General features: G+C 38.6%; 2 protein-coding genes across 2 annotated transcripts; both read right to left on the minus strand.

Annotated features, from left to right (window-relative positions):
- Window positions 1-4,641: 4,641 nt before the first annotated feature.
- Window positions 4,642-12,708, minus strand: LOC107582881 (male-specific lethal 1-like 1). Its single transcript, XM_016268903.1, is given in 10 exon segments — window positions 4,642-5,443; window positions 5,536-5,608; window positions 5,697-5,821; window positions 5,911-5,978; window positions 6,338-6,402; window positions 6,499-6,737; window positions 10,880-11,073; window positions 11,267-11,708; window positions 11,710-11,984; window positions 12,633-12,708. Coding segments are annotated over 9 exon segments (1,467 nt in total). The 5' UTR covers window positions 11,877-11,984; window positions 12,633-12,708; the 3' UTR covers window positions 4,642-5,349.
- On the minus strand, window positions 6,843-7,990 carry LOC107582882 (male-specific lethal 1-like 1). Its single transcript, XM_016268904.1, has 3 exons — window positions 7,452-7,990; window positions 7,065-7,258; window positions 6,843-6,869 (listed from the first exon to the last, which is right to left on the minus strand). Exons 1-3 carry the CDS (start codon window positions 7,875-7,877, stop codon window positions 6,857-6,859), a joined length of 633 nt encoding a protein of 210 aa, XP_016124390.1. The 5' UTR covers window positions 7,878-7,990; the 3' UTR covers window positions 6,843-6,856.
- Window positions 12,709-17,991: the final 5,283 nt, after the last annotated feature.

The raw sequence follows: 17,991 nt of genomic DNA on the forward strand, positions 1-17,991 counted from the left end.
GACGTAACCTACGCTCACTCTCACCATCCCGGCTATCTGCTATGGTTTCATCTTCGCTTCCTCCCCTTAAACAGTTAGCATCTTTTGATGCTAACAGTGCTACTGATACTTTCTGCTCCACTCTTACGTCTTGTTTTAGACACTGTCTGCCCCTTGTCTTCCAGACCAGTCCGTACCACCCCTTCTGCCCCTTGGCTGTCTGATCCACGAATATCGTTCTAAGCTCAAGGCTGCTGAGAGGGTGTGGAGCAAATCAAAATATCCTACTGACCTTAATATGTATCAGTCACTCCTCTCTTCCTTCTCTACTAATGTCTCCACTACTAAAAGGACATACTATCATAACAAAATTAACAATTCACCTAACTCGCTCCTTTGTCCTCCTCCTCCCCCTCCTTCATCAACTCTAACAGCTGACAACTTTGCCACGTTCTTCATTAATAAAATTAAAACCATCAGTGTACAATTTTCCACACCACAATCTGTCAAGCACATCTTACCAGCAAACATACACTTGTTCACTCTCTGAGGCAGAAGTCTCCAAACTCACCCTTTCTAATCATCCTACTACTTGTCCGCTTGATCCTATTCCATCTCATCTCCTTCAAGCCATTTCTCCTGCAGTTGTACCTGCACTCACTCACATCGTTAACACATCCCTTCACACTGGTGTTTTTCCCTCAGCATTTAGACAGGCTCATATAACCCCACTACTTAAGAAACCCACCCTTAACCCATCTCTTTTAGAGAACTACAGACCGGTTTCCCTTCTTCCTTTCATTGCAAAAACACTTGAACGAGCTGTGTTCAACCAAGTCTCTGCCTTTCTCACACAGAACAACCTCCTCGACAGCAACCAGTCTGGTTTCAGAAGTGGACATTCAACCGAGACTGCCTTGCTCTCAGTTGTTGAAGCCCTAAGACTGGCAAGAGTGGATTTCAAATCTTCAATACTTATCTTGCTGGATCTGTCGGCTGCTTTGACACGGTTAACCACCAGATCCTCCTGTCAACCCTATTGGCAAAGGACATCTCAGGAACCGCACTCCAGTGGTTTAAGTCTTACCTCTCAGTTAGGTCCTTCAAGGTATCTTGGAGAGGTGAACATCTAGCTGATCTACCGGGGTGCCTCAGGGCTCAGTTCTTGGACCACTTCTCTTCTCTGTCTACATGGCATCACTAGGTTCTGTCATTCAGAAACATGGCTTTTCATATCACTGCTATGCTGATGACACTCAACTCTACCTCTCATTCCATCCTGATGATCCGACGATAGCTGCTTGCATCTCAGCTTGTCTAACAGACATTTCTTGCTGGATGAAAGATCATCACCTTCAACTCATCCTTGCCAAGACAGAACTACTTGTGGTTCCATAAAACCCATCGTTTCATCACAATTTCACCATCCAGTTAGGCACATCAACCACAACTCCTTCAAAAACAGCCAGAAACCTTAGAGTTATGATTGATGATCAACTTTCTCAGACCACATTGCTAAAACTGTCCGGTCCTGCAGATTTGCTTTATTCAACATCAAGAAGGTCAGGCCCTTTCTTTCAGAACATGCTTCACAACTCCTTGTTTAAGCTCTTTTTCTATCCAGGCTGGATTATTGCAATGCTCTCTTGGCAGGTCTTCCAGCCAGTTCTATAAAACCTTTACAATTAATCCAGTATGTGGCAACAAGATTAATTTTGAATGAGCCAAAAAGAATGCACGTCACACCTCTGTTCATCAATTTGCACTGGCTACCAGTAGCTGCTCGCATCAAATTCAAGGCATTAATGTTTGCCTACAAAACCACCACTGGCTCTGCACCCCTTTACCTAAATTCATTACTTCAGAGTTATGTGCCCTCTAGAAGCTTGCGTTCTGCAAGTGAACGACGCTTTATTGTGCTTTATTATTCTAACTCTATTTATAAAAAATAATAAAAAACTAACACTAGCTTTTCTAATCGTTTTGTATTCTATCTATTTGTTTTCTTTTTATTTATTATACAATTATCAAAAGCAAAAAAGGGCAGTAACACTAGCTTGCTCTATTCTTTTTCTATTCTATCTGTTTTTCTTTTTATTTATTATATAATTTAAAAAACCTTGCTACGTGTACTGCATTAAGCTAACTGAGACTTGTTATAGCACTTGTATAACATTGCTCTTTTGTTGATTTTGATTGCTTCCATTGTCCTTATTTGTAAGTCGCTTTGGATAAAAGCGTCTGCTAAATGACTAAATGTACATGTAAACATACATACATACATATATATATATATATATATATATATATACACTGCCGTTCAAAATTTTGGGATCAGTTTGTACTTTATTTTAAAAGAAGTCTCTTCTGTTCATCATGACTGCATTTATTTGATCAGAAATACAGAAAAAAAACAGTAATATGTATTTGTGCAATTTAAAAAAAGTTTTCTATTTTAATATACTTTAAAATATAATTTATTCCTGTGATGCAAAGCTGAATTTTCAGCATCATTACTCCAGTGTCACATGATCCTTTAGAAAACATTCTGATATGCTGACTTATTATCCATGTTGGAAACAGTTTTCCTGCTTCAAATTTTTTTGGAACCTGTGATACTTTTTTCAGCATTCTTTGATTAATAAAAAGTTTTAAAAAACAGCATTTATTCTAAATAGAAATCTTTTGTAACAATATACAGTACTGTTCGTAATTTTATTATTTTTTTTTTTTTAAAGAAATGCTTTTATTCAGCAAGGATGTGTTAAATTGATAAAACGTTATAATAGACTGAAGATTTAAATGTATTCATCAAATAATCCTGAAAAAAGTATCACAGGTTCCAAAAAAATATTAAGCAGTTTTTAACACTGATAATAAATCAGCATATTAGAATGATTTCTGAAGGATCATGTGACACTGAATACTGCAGTAATGATGATGAAAAATCAGCTTTGCATCACAGAAATAAAATTTAAAGTATATTAAAATAGAAACCCATTGTATTAAATGATATTTTACAGCACAATTACTGTTTTTTCTGTATTTTTGGTTAAATAAATGCAGCCATGATGAACAGAAGAGACTTCTTTAAAACACATAAAAAAAAATTTACTGATCCTAAACTTTTAGGAAAAGTGATTTGGGATCATTCATTCATTGTTTTTTTTTAGGTGAGATCATGTTAATAGTAAACTACCATGGTATTACTAAGAAATATTTTGAGTACCACAGTACACTAATACTGTAATCATTCAGTACCTTTTTTGAGGAGGATGTGTTAAATTGATAAAACGTTATAATAGACTGAAGATTTAAATGTATTCATCAAATAATCCTGAAAAAAGTATCACAGGTTCCAAAAAAATATTAAGCAGTTTTTAACACTGATAATAAATCAGCATATTAGAATGATTTCTGAAGGATCATGTGACACTGAATACTGCAGTAATGATGATGAAAAATCAGCTTTGCATCACAGAAATAAAATTTAAAGTATATTAAAATAGAAACCCATTGTATTAAATGATATTTTACAGCACAATTACTGTTTTTTCTGTATTTTTGGTTAAATAAATGCAGCCATGATGAACAGAAGAGACTTCTTTAAAACACATTAAAAAAATGTACTGATCCTAAACTTTTAGGAAAAGTGATTTGGGATCATTCATTCATTGTTTTTTTTTTAGGTGAGATCATGTTAATAGTAAACTACCATGGTATTACTAAGAAATATTTTGAGTACCACAGTACACTAATACTGTAATCATTCAGTACCTTTTTTGAGATTAATAAATAAAAACAGTAACAAAATATACCACAGTGCTGGCATAATTTGGGCTGTTGACATGTGATACCCGGGTAGTGGTAGTAAATCTTCAGTAGCATTGATTTTCCATAATATTCATGCTCTTTTAACAGGCGCCAATTGTGTTTTTTGAAACACAACTGAAGCACCAAATGCATTATGGTATATTTGCCTCTGTGTGTGTAATGGACCATAAAAGCACCAACAAAAAGTATGTGCTTTTTATATGTACCATGGTGGTAACCATTTTAATTTCTCACAAAGTATAGGCTAATTCTCTTAAAACTGATGACTGCAGTGATGTAATTTGTTTGCATCAAATACTTTTGACATAATGCAGCATTTTGAACCAAGAAACTGCAGCTGAGCGTATTAACTTGTAAAAACATTTTCTTCTACATAATTTATTGCCTGAAGAACAAAGGGTCTTAAACTACAAGAATGAAAAGAGGACCCCCGTCACACTTCTCCTAATCTCATTCTGGTTTCCTAGTTGAATCCCATTCCAATACTGTTTTTTTTTTCTAGCCAAACATAAAAGTCAAGAAGAATTCTGTGATTTAGCATTCATTAAAACACATGGAAGCACAATATGACTTGTTTTAATATTTGAAATAATTTCTTTAGTTACAAGTATCTTACACGTTTCCATTGAACAAAGCCTTATGTTACAATGCTTCTGTAACCGGTTTTCATCATTACTATATGTGACTGAGAGAACTCACACACCAAAAAGCTCAGCATGTACAGTTTTGATATTTAACGGCAGCTCTTGATGTGTTACTAATTTGTTTGCATCAAATACTTTTGACATAATGCAGCATTTTGAACCAAGAAACTGCAGCTGAGCGTATTAACTTGTAAAAACATTTTCTTCTACATAATTTATTGCCTGAAGAACAAAGGGTCTTAAACTACAAGAATGAAAAGAGGACCCCCGTCACACTTCTCCTAATCTCATTCTGGTTTCCTAGTTGAATCCCATTCCAATACTGTTTTTTTTTTCTAGCCAAACATAAAAGTCAAGAAGAATTCTGTGATTTAGCATTCAAAACAAGTATTCATTAAAACACATGGAAGCACAATATGACTTGTTTTAATATTTGAAATAATTTCTTTAGTTACAAGTATCTTACACGTTTCCATTGAACAAAGCCTTATGTTACAATGCTTCTGTAACCGGTTTTCATCATTACTATTTGTGACTGAGAGAACTCGCACACCAAAAAGCTCAGCATGTACAGTTTTGATATTTAACGGCAGCTCTTGATGTGTTATGGTAGAAGCTTTGGTCCACACTGCTCAAGCTAACCTGCAAAGTATGACGCAAACGCGAACACTGAAGTGTTATATTCGGCACTGTGATCATGGGTGTGTTGTTGGGAGAGCTTGTTTCTCAGACATTACACAGCAAAACACAGTTTCTCACAGATACCACTTGGACTTTAGGGAGATCCAAAATTCACCCTTCAATCTGCTTCTGAAGGTCTGAAAGTGCAATATAGGCGTGTACGAGAGATGAGACCACAACATGTGAACGAATGAGCTTCCTCGTGACAGTTTCATTTGCGACATGTCCGATGAGGCGTCCGTTTCTTGGTCACCCCTGCTCGACTACAACGACTACGCTCATCCAGCCAGGGCAGGTCAAAGTTTCTGTTGAATTAAAAAATAAATAAATACATATGTACTGCAGTCAAATCAAGATTGACATTATTAGCAATATGAAAAACCTCTATTGAACTTACTGCCGTTTCAGACTGGGAAGAGGTCGTCCAAAAGCCACCACTGGTAGGAAGGGTGTCACCATAATAGACTCCACTGAGGACAGACACAGAAACAAGCACTTTAAAAGACTAGACCAAACACTTTTGAAGGCATACAGGAAAAAAGCCATCTGCTGACATACCATCCTCAGGGTCTGGATAGAAGGAGAGCCGCTCTGGTTCGCTCTCCTGGATGACCTTCCTTCTGTTCATCCTCTGCTGCAGGCGCTGAAACATCCTCTGCTCTCGAATACGCTGGATGTCCCACCTGAAAAAGAGAAATGAGATTAATAAACAGATTTGCAAATGCTCTAATCTATTGGATGCTATATAGAAGAACAAAAAACCAAGCATCACCTCTTCCTCCTCTTCTCATCCAGCTCAAGTTTTGAATGCCTCTTCAGAAAGACATCATCATCTAGACACTGCACAGAAGTATGAGCATTTAAATGCATCACAGGCTGAACAATTCATCGAAATAAAACCAAAATTGCAATATGGCTAAGTTGGAGAGTCTGGGACGATTATAAAATGGATTTGGGAACTCAACGTGCACAACCCAAACAGCACTTATAAACCAGTTGCTGTCAAAAGCTATCAAAAGAAACTGGGACAGGCATATATATTAGTATTGTAATTATACAGTTGTATAATCCACCAGCACAGTTTTTGGTCAAATTGTGCAGTCCTACAAACAAGCAGCACAAACCTGGAATCCTTTAGTGTTTTTTTTGTTTTTTTTAATGCAGCATTGCATCTTGGGGTGCTTACACGTCTCACTAACCTCAGGGATGTCCGACGCCTCTTTCTGCCCCAAAGGCTCTAAGATGCTCTCCCGCCATGAAGGGACTATATATGGTGATAAATTTGACAATCTGAAATTTTCCTTATAATTAATATATAATTAAAATCATTAACAGAGAAATTACTTAAATTTCTCCCAACCTGCAACTGTGTCCTCATGCACAGGTGAGGGGTGTCGCCATGGCGATGGAGGCAGCTGATGCCAGCGACAGAGGTACATCTCTGTGGTAGTCAGGTAGGGCAGGTCCAACGAATGCAATTCAGGCTCTGTGTCTTCCTGGGGTTCCTCCTTCTGAGCTGGGCCATCCTGTGGTGGTGGTGGTGACCTGGGCTGCCCACGTCGTGACCTACTCATCCGGGAGTCCTGGAAAAGAAACCTCCTTTAAGAGGGAGAAAAAATAGAACATATTTAAGTTTATCAGTTCTCAAAATTTCATTAGCTACAGCACATTAGTTTGAAATAATGGGGATAGCTTACCCACAAATGAAAATTCTGTCATCATTTACACACCCTCATGTAAAAAAAAAAAAAAAAAAATTATTTGGGAGATTTTTTTTTTTTGTCCACACAATGGAAGATAATATTCATCAAAATATCTTCTTTTGTGTTCCGCAGAAGAAAGTCAATCACACAGGTTTGGAATGACATGAGGGCAAGTTATCCTTGTAAATCTTTATATATTTCAGAGTAAAATTAATAATCATACCTTCTCAGGCTTTTTTCTCCTCTTCCAAAGTGCATTTGCTTTGGGGTTTGGACCCGCCCCTCAGATTGCTGGATGTCATCTGTGGCAGCAGCCTCAGGTTCCTTACGACGAGGCGTCTGAGAAGGACGGGATTCTGCACCCTCTTTTTTCACCATCTGCAGCCGATGGTCCATGCATTCAATTCGTGCCATTAGCTACAAACACACACCTGTGTTAGGCTGTGTATTAAACATTGGGTTCAGGTGAAGTGAAACAACAAAAAAAACAAGTGTTACAAAATAACAAGTGGGAAACTGTGAACACGCCCGCTTTAACATCAAATAGTCCCATCATCGAACCTTTTATCTCGTAAAAGGCAAAGAAAAAAGTGCAAAACTGTAAGCGTACCATCTCTTTTTCAGCTTTGAGGTCATCAATCTCTTTGCTCTTGTTGTGAAGTTGCTTCTGTTGCTTTTCAATCAATTCCAGTTGCAGCAGCAAGATCTGTCGGATGCAGCTGGTCTGCGTGTCCACAAGGCCGGAGCCTTTCCTCACATTCCGACGCTTCCCATCGGGACTATTCTCTGGCGATGGGACCCCCACGACCGCCCCCACTTGCCCTCCATCTCTCGGCTGATTGTTGCTATTTGATACCATGGGATCCATCTTCCCCACGTGGTTGTGACTGGCCTGACAAAACAGTGATTTGCTCTTGACCGGGGAACCTTCGGCCCCCATCTGCTTGGTTGACAGGAGTGCCAAGGCCCCCAGCGTCTCCCAGTTCTCCTCCTGCCCGAGGTTCCCTGCTGGAGATTGGTCAGGGCAGCTCAACATGTTCTGACGGCTGATATTTGCTTTGATGTTTTTGATTTACACTGTTCTGGATAGTGCTCAGCACATGGGTGGCGAAGTCACGGCTTTTCTTCTTCAGGCCGGCCAGGGATTCATGGGCTCCTGCTGGCTTCTTGCTGAGGCTTGTGTCCAGTCTGTGTCCTCCACTCGTGAACACAGTGGATCGCATAGTCATTGCGACTTACTCCAGTTGGAGATGTTTTACCAACACCCACCTCTATAGATGAAGAGGATTTGAGACAGGCTGAACGTGTGTCCTTGAGGCCCCTTTTCTGTAGCCATTCTGGGGGAACGGAACAAAATATTAGATTTTTATGGCAGAATTCGATCATTCATTTTTTCTCAGTAAGGCAAGAATTCTTATTTGACAAAAGAAATTGGTTGAAAAGCAAAATTGAAAGGTAGGCATACAATGACTGAAATAGGGCTGCTATGTTGCTTTAATAGTGTTCTGAGAACTTGAAAGCACACGAATCCAAGAGCAAAAATGTCATCTATAGCAACATTATGTACGGTCAGATTTCCAAAATAATGTGGCTACCCTAAGCTAACCTTCAGTACCCTTCCCATCTGTTGAGTGCATTGATACCCTTTACATTGCATGCATTATGTTTACTGTTTCAGGAAGGACATCGTCCGATCACTGTTTATATGCATGCAACTGGGAGTTTTTTGATCTACAGTGAAACTCCAGCCATGCACGAGCCATCGTCTGGGCACAGGCAGCGTCCACCATTTTAGATATACAGCAAAACAATTACAATCATTTTCAGCAGTTCGCTTCGTCTGCTCTTGTGGGACAATGACGCCATTTTAAGTCATGCAATCATGCTGCTTATATAAATACTGAATGAAGCATATCGCAACCACCGACGAACTTGTTCATCATTTTGCATCGGCATGTGATTTAAATTCTCCTGACCGAACTCACCTATCGGCTTCCTTTGGCCCACTTGCCGATATTTTTTTGAATCTGCACAGTGCGCACACGGCGCATGCGCGGTGCGTTTGGAAACTGATTGGACACATGCGGAACAATATTTCGTGGCGCGCGCGTTGGTCTTGAGGTTTGCATTAATGACATCATGCAGAGATGCACTGAAGATTATAGCATTGAAGTTTTAAAGCATGGCAACATATCGGAGTAAATGCAAATATGATTAAAATCATGAACCGAGAACTTATAAAGAATTCACAGACGAATATAGCTAACGCATTCGTTTATTAGCTCAACTTTAATAGTTCTAACAGTTTTACAAACAGGCTACATAAATATACAGTACTTGATTAAATAAATAGCGAGGAGTTCTGGTGGCAGCTTTGCTGGCAATGCATTCTGGCAGACAGCCATGCTAACATTCACTACTGGGTGTTCAGACAAACTTGGCACTAGAAGAAACTTGTTAGATGCATGCAGTAATTACTATTTAAATCCAAAACATACTTTTGCAAAACGTACACATATGTTGTCTGTTATAGTATTGCATGTTTCAGTATTTTTACAATATTTGTGTGATTTTTCTCAAAACAAGAAAAAACCTTGCCAACCTGTAAAATTAATGTAAAAAAATAAATACATGTAATTAAAACACATTATTTTAAAAGAAAAGTCTTGTCTTGTTTATATATATATATATATACATATAATTTTTGTAGCCCTTTTTCAGTTCAGTCAGTTTATAAATACAAAATATGTCCAGTCTGTAAATGTGAACACATCATTTGGTGCCACTCCAGATGTCGCATCTGCTGTTGTTCTGTTGTTTATTCTTTTTTTAGAAGGGGAACTGCGAGTTTGACACTCTGAGTGCAAAACTGAACTGTAATCATCTTTCTGCTCCACTAGAGTGCACTCTTTGCCAGGTTTATCCTGTTCTCTTTCACAGAACTACAAGCATGTTATACTGAACGCATAGGCTACATGCGGGGCTCTACTTGATAACATGCAAACAGTAAGATTATAATAATTTTTTTTTTTTAGATAAGGTGTACAGTTTGGTAACAGTGTTAATAAATGATCTGTTTTTGCCTTGTAAAACAATGTTAATTTGTAACTTCCCACAAGGTAATTAAGTAAATATGTGAGTGGATGAGATTCCAGAAAGAGCAGCTACTGTATATCATGATAAGATCGATTGTATACTGCTATATCATGCAAAACATGCCAGATCAAGGCCAGTAGGCCCATGTGATATATATATATATATGCCTCGACTACGAACTACACAGAGAAACATGACTAATGGATTTTAGATAAGGTGTACAGTTTGGTAACAGTGTTAATAAATGATCTGTTTTTGCCTTGTAAAACAATGTTAATTTGTAACTTCCCACAAGGTAATTAAGTAAATATGTGAGTGGATGAGATTCCAGAAAGAGCAGCTACTGTATATCATGATAAGATCGATTGTATACTGCTATATCATGCAAAACATGCCAGATCAAGGCCAGTAGGCCCATGTGATATATATATATGCCTCGACTACGAACTACACAGAGAAACATGACTAATGGATTTCTATAGATTACTATTCAGAATTTGATTTCTTAATGTTTGATTTATAAAAGTAATAAAAAAAAAGATCTCTTCTCATTCTTAAAGCTGCAGTCCGTCACTTTTTTTGTGTTCAAAATGTACAGCTTTAACTTTTCCCAGCTTTACAACCGAGTCAACTACCCGTGGTGTGAGTTTCCAAGTCCTTCTGTTTGTGGGGGAAAAAATTAAACTTTTCATATATGCTTTCTGTCCTAATCACGTACAGGAAAATTTTTTTATTTTTTATATAAAAAAATATTAAAAAAAAAAAAAAAAAAATTATTTGGGAGATTTTTTTTTTTTGTCCACACAATGGAAGATAATATTCATCAAAATATCTTCTTTTGTGTTCCGCAGAAGAAAGTCAATCACACAGGTTTGGAACAACATGAGGGCAAGGTATCCTTGTAAATCTTTATATATTTCAGAGTAAAATTAATAATCATACCTTCTCAGGCTTTTTTCTCCTCTTCCAAAGTGCATTTGCTTTGGGGTTTGGACCCGCCCCTCAGATTGCTGGATGTCATCTGTGGCAGCAGCCTCAGGTTCCTTACGACGAGGCGTCTGAGAAGGACGGGATTCTGCACCCTCTTTTTTCACCATCTGCAGCCGATGCTCCATGCATTCAATTCGGGCCATTAGCTACAAACACACACCTGTGTTAGGCTGTGTATTAAACATTGGGTTCAGGTGAAGTGAAACAACAAAAAAAACAAGTGTTACAAAATAACAAGTGGGAAACTGTGAACACGCCCGCTTTAACATCAAATAGTCCCATCATCGAACCTTTTATCTCGTAAAAGGCAAAGAAAAAAGTGCAAAACTGTAAGCGTACCATCTCTTTTTCAGCTTTGAGGTCATCAATCTCTTTGCTCTTGTTGTGAAGTTGCTTCTGTTGCTTTTCAATCAATTCCAGTTGCAGCAGCAAGATCTGTCGGATGCAGCTGGTCTGCGTGTCCACGAGGCCAGAGCCTTTCCTCATGTTACGACGCTTCCCATCGGGACTGTTCTCCGGCGAGGGGACCCCCACGACCACCCCCACTTCTCTCTGCTGATTGCTGCCATTTGATACCATGGGATCCATCTTCCCCACGTGGTTTTGACTGGCCTGACAAAACAGTGATTTGCTCTTGACCGGGGAACCTTCGGCCCCCATCTGCTTGGTTGACAGGAGTGCCAAGGCCCCCAGCGTCTCCCAGTTCTCCTCCTGCCCGAGGTTCCCTGCTGGAGATTGGTCAGGGCAGCTCAACACGTTCTGACGGCTGATATTTGCTTTGATGTTTTTGATTTACACTGTTCTGGATAGTGCTCAGCACATGGGTGGCGAAGTCACGGCTTTTCTTCTTCAGGCCGGCCAGGGATTCATGGGCTCCTGCTGGCTTCTTGCTGAGGCTTGTGTCCAGTCTGTGTCCTCCACTCGTGAACACAGTGGATCGCATAGTCATTGCGACTTACTCCAGTTGGAGATGTTTTACCAACACCCACCTCTATAGATGAAGAGGATTTGAGACAGGCTGAACGTGTGTCCTTGAGGCCCCTTTTCTGTAGCCATTCTGGGGGAACGGAACAAAATATTAGATTTTTATGGCAGAATTCGATCATTCATTTTTTCTCAGTAAGGCAAGAATTCTTATTTGACAAAAGAAATTGGTTGAAAAGCAAAATTGAAAGGTAGGCATACAATGACTGAAATAGGGCTGCTATGTTGCTTTAATAGTGTTCTGAGAACTTGAAAGCACACGAATCCAAGAGCAAAAATGTCATCTATAGCAACATTATGTACGGTCAGATTTCCAAAATAATGTGGCTACCCTAAGCTAACCTTCAGTACCCTTCCCATCTGTTGAGTGCATTGATACCCTTTACATTGCATGCATTATGTTTACTGTTTCAGGAAGGACATCGTCCGATCACTGTTTATATGCATGCAACTGGGAGTTTTTTGATCTACAGTGAAACTCCAGCCATGCACGAGCCATCGTCTGGGCACAGGCAGCGTCCACCATTTTAGATATACAGCAAAACAATTACAATCATTTTCAGCAGTTCGCTTCGTCTGCTCTTGTGGGACAATGACGCCATTTTAAGTCATGCAATCATGCTGCTTATATAAATACTGAATGAAGCATATCGCAACCACCGACGAACTTGTTCATCATTTTGCATCGGCATGTGATTTAAATTCTCCTGACCGAACTCACCTATCGGCTTCCTTTGGCCCACTTGCCGATATTTTTTTGAATCTGCACAGTGCGCACACGGCGCATGCGCGGTGCGTTTGGAAACTGATTGGACACATGCGGAACAATATTTCGTGGCGCGCGCGTTGGTCTTGAGGTTTGCATTAATGACATCATGCAGAGATGCACTGAAGATTATAGCATTGAAGTTTTAAAGCATGGCAACATATCGGAGTAAATGCAAATATGATTAAAATCATGAACCGAGAACTTATAAAGAATTCACAGACGAATATAGCTAACGCATTCGTTTATTAGCTCAACTTTAATAGTTCTAACAGTTTTACAAACAGGCTACATAAATATACAGTACTTGATTAAATAAATAGCGAGGAGTTCTGGTGGCAGCTTTGCTGGCAATGCATTCTGGCAGACAGCCATGCTAACATTCACTACTGGGTGTTCAGACAAACTTGGCACTAGAAGAAACTTGTTAGATGCATGCAGTAATTACTATTTAAATCCAAAACATACTTTTGCAAAACGTACACATATGTTGTCTGTTATAGTATTGCATGTTTCAGTATTTTTACAATATTTGTGTGATTTTTCTCAAAACAAGAAAAAACCTTGCCAACCTGTAAAATTAATGTAAAAAAATAAATACATGTAATTAAAACACATTATTTTAAAAGAAAAGTCTTGTCTTGTTTATATATATATATATATACATATAATTTTTGTAGCCCTTTTTCAGTTCAGTCAGTTTATAAATACAAAATATGTCCAGTCTGTAAATGTGAACAGATCATTTGGTGCCACTCCAGATGTCGCATCTGCTGTTGTTCTGTTGTTTATTCTTTTTTTAGAAGGGGAACTGCGAGTTTGACACTCTGAGTGCAAAACTGAACTGTAATCATCTTTCTGCTCCACTAGAGTGCACTCTTTGCCAGGTTTATCCTGTTCTCTTTCACAGAACTACAAGCATGTTATACTGAACGCATAGGCTACATGCGGGGCTCTACTTGATAACATGCAAACAGTAAGATTATAATAATTTTTTTTTTTTAGATAAGGTGTACAGTTTGGTAACAGTGTTAATAAATGATCTGTTTTTGCCTTGTAAAACAATGTTAATTTGTAACTTCCCACAAGGTAATTAAGTAAATATGTGAGTGGATGAGATTCCAGAAAGAGCAGCTACTGTATATCATGATAAGATCGATTGTATACTGCTATATCATGCAAAACATGCCAGATCAAGGCCAGTAGGCCCATGTGATATATATATATATATGCCTCGACTACGAACTACACAGAGAAACATGACTAATGGATTTCTATTCAGAATTTGATTTCTTAATGTTTGATTTATAAAAGTAATAAAAAAAAAAGATCTCTTCTCATTCTTAAAGCTGCAGTCCGTCACTTTTTTTGTGTTCAAAATGTACAGCTTTAACTTTTCCCAGCTTTACAACCGAGTCAACTACCCGTGGTGTGAGTTTCCAAGTCCTTCTGTTTGTGGGGGAAAAAATTCAAATCTAAAACTGAAAACTTTTCATATATGCTTTCTGTCCTAATCACGTACAGGGTGATCACAGTGATGGGCTAGTTTGTCATCTGAAGGTCCCCTGGGATCTTGTAGAAGGCGCATCAGTGCTTCCAAGCAGCTAATCAAAAGCCACTTGAACGAGAAGAACAAGAGCATGTTTATAATCACGTAGCCTATGCTTCGTCCGCCATCAGATACCCAAACCACACAGTAAGCTGAACATGAGACAATTCAGTTCACTCTATCAGATGTAAAGCACTGCGAGTCCACCACAGAAGAAAAATGCTCGATGGAAATAGTTTATATAAGAATAATAGCAAGTTGTAAACAAGTCTTGTCTGTACGAATCCACGTTTAACTAGAGCGACAACCCAATTACACGGCTTTTGTTTCCCTCAGACCGCTGAGATGTTTACATTAGTGGAAGACCGAGACTACCCGCTTTCCACGAAAATAGAGCGCCGGGTCGACGCCCACTTTACTGTGCTCCACTTCAGAGCTCGCACGTGGAGCTGCCGGGTGACCGCGCGCATCCGCAGCAGGGCGCGTGCAGCAGTGTCCGAGGTGCATCCCGCACTCACATGGCACACGGGGACCCTGCGACTGCAGCGAGCAGAAAAACAGGGACGCACGTCTCTCTCTGTGCCGCATCGATGCATGAAATAGGTCTCGAATGTCGTTTATTAGGCTATACTATTTGCTTGAGGACTGAAAGGTCCTTCCTTCATAAGGCTCAGGCGCGCGCAACAGAAGCAAATAACCAGTCGCTGTTTGAGTCGAGATATGCGTCTGCTGTTAGAAGACGTTCAGTGGCTGCTATTAAACTGCTTCAAGTCGTTTCAAGTATATTAAAATATGATTTAATTGTAAAAACAGGAAATGGAGGCGCTACACAAATGTGACAAGAATCGCATAGAAATGAGCCTCGCAAGAAAGGGTTAACTCGACCACCAGATATCTCGAAATGAAGCGATACGCAGTAGAGCGCCTCGTTGGAGTCACGCGGACAGTAGGTTAGGAGGCGGCTCAAGTGACCTAGATTCATAATGCTGCAGTTTAGTCTTCCCATTTTAAAACTTGATTTGAATTATGACAGAGCCTTGCTATAGTTTCCAGTGACTGTCTGTTTTAGGAATTCATAGGCAGGGTGCGATCTGTTGAGATTCATCTTGCTCAAAACGAATTGTTTTTATAACACATAGCCTAGTGATAATGACAGCATTTGGTCAATTCGAGTCCGATCCACTGATCTATATATTATATTATATAGATCAGTGGTCCACTCCTGAGAGAGGCGCACTAGCAGCCCACTGTTTCTATGGTTACCTCCCTGTATTAACCCTTTCGCGAGCGACGGTTTACCGTAAAAATACACGCTACTTTGCTCAATTTGGTGGTTACTTCGGCTCGGTTAAGAATCCATTGTTCTAAATAGCTCTCAATCAGTCCGCTGTGTGGCTGATTTGAAATGCTGTATTTGTATGTCAGTAGTAAAAGACCAAGTGCTATAATGTCAGAATCCTGTAAATGTCCTGATACTCTTGCTTTGCTCATCTTTAAGGAACGGGTCCATATTTTACCAACGTGTTTAGATGGTCTTGGCTGTCCTGCCGCCTTTGGTGTTCCCAGAGGGAGGAAAACCGCAATGATGAGAGGCTAATGAGTGTTGGCCATGCAAAGACTTCCTCACGTTGTCGAGCACGGGCGCTGTTGCGCCAGACAGCACTAAGAGGACAAAATAACTCTGGGATAAAACTACAGCTGAATAGTTGAGATTTACAGAGCTTTGCCGCGGTGAGTCCAGTGCTGATTATCTAAATTGATCATCGTTACTTAAAATATGCACGACTGACAAGGTGTGGTGATGTCTGGAGGGCCGGGATTATTAGGTTATTTAAAGAACTTGTAAGGTTTAATGTGTCATCTCAAGTTTAAAGCAAACAACACGTAATAATGTCACAATTAAGCATAAGGAGATTAACAGTGTCTACATCATTTAATAGCTACCACGGGGTTTGGACATTAAATGTTGTTGTTGTTTTTTTTTTAAAGTAGGCCTACCTTGGAGTATAGCATGTACAACAAAACATCAACCTTACAAAAAAATAAATAAATAAAAATTATATATATAGGCTATATACATGCATGTATGTATGTATGTGTGTGTGTGTGTGTGTGTGTGTGTGTGTGTGTGTATATATATATATATATCCACACAGATACACAACTAGGTTTCAACCATGACATTAAGACCTTTATTTTTAAGAGCGTAATATAATCTTTTTGTAAGGGCAGTAACATTGTAAATGCAATCCACATATTTAAGCTCAAATGTACAATACTCATGATATCTCTGATGGACAATGTCTTTTAAAGCATTTTAAACATTACATTACACTGTAAAAAATGATCGTGATTTTAGCTAGTAAGAGACTGTAAAAATGCTACAGTAAAAAAACTGTAAATTGGTTAACAATACATTTCCTATAAACGGTGAATAACTGTGATTACATTTAATGTAATTTTACAGTAAATTACTGTTAAAATTACGTTTTTTGGAAGTGAAAAAATAACTAGTTGTTGTATAATTTACAGTGGAAACCCCGTAAATTGACATTCAATTCCCTGCATGACACTTCACATTTGATGTTTTCTCATTGAAAAAAAAACATTTCTTCTTATCACTGTGTACATTAGGGTTTTATCTTACATCTAATGTTGTTAAATTAATGTTCATTGCATTATTTCAGTAGCCTATCATGTGTGTTATGATGCTGTTTGGTATTTGTGTGAATGACACTGTGCACCTTCTATAAGTATTTCCCTTCTCAGCTTGAGGAAAAGCTGTGATGAACTTTGATTCATCATGTGTCTTTCTCATCACCACCTGTTTTTGGTGGTTATCGGTGTATTACAATGGTACAAAACTACGGTGGCCGAGAAGTGCAGAACAAATCACAATTCTGAAAACAAAATAACAAATTACAAACGCAAATGCAAGTCTAAAAAACTAAATAACAATTCAGAAAACACATCAACAATTCAGAAAACACAATGACAAATTCGAAAACAAAATAACAAGTCAGAAAACACAATGATAATTCAGTCAAACCGGAAGAGGTAGGTATAGTTTGAGACAGCGCCATTGGTTTGGGATTACTCACCGCTGACTGGACGAGACATCTGTCAATCAACGTATACAGGGAAGAACCAGCCGAAGAACAGAGTCGTGGTAGAAAGTTCAGAGATGGTATTAAAGTAGCTCAGTTTAAATGTATTGTATGAATTGCCCTTACTATGGAATAAAAAAAATACAGGGTTATTTTTGTTTATTTACATTTAGTTAAAAGTGGCTGTAACATATCGGCTCCAGTGGTGCAGGTGGTTAAGGACTTGGCTTTGGCTTTTTGACGCGATCGACCAGGGTTCGATCCCACCTTTTGCCAAACTTTTTTTTTCTCCCTTTTCAAATCTCGTATTAGCAATGGATTCTATTTACACTAAGTGAAAATAGCAGTATTTTTAGCAATATGCTATTTACACTAAGTGCAAATACCTATTTATACTATGTTAAACTAGCAGGATTTCTACTATCAAGTACACTACTTGTTGCAAATAGTGGCAATTATCTGCACTTCAGTATTGTAGTACATTATAAAACAGTATACAATAATAACGTATTGAGTGTAAATTATAATTTTAATTATGAAATGGATTCCACCTTATTGGTACAATAAAGCCCTCCCTACACCTACCCGATACTTTATTTTCAACTTTTTGATTTTTTCCTTAATTTTTATTGAAAATAAATGCCTTTACGATGTGATA

The sequence above is a fragment of the Sinocyclocheilus grahami genome, unplaced genomic scaffold (genome assembly GCF_001515645.1).
Source record: "Sinocyclocheilus grahami isolate Dianchi unplaced genomic scaffold, SAMN03320097.WGS_v1.1 scaffold48.1, whole genome shotgun sequence".
In the NCBI taxonomy this organism is placed as follows: Eukaryota; Metazoa; Chordata; class Actinopteri; order Cypriniformes; family Cyprinidae; genus Sinocyclocheilus; species Sinocyclocheilus grahami.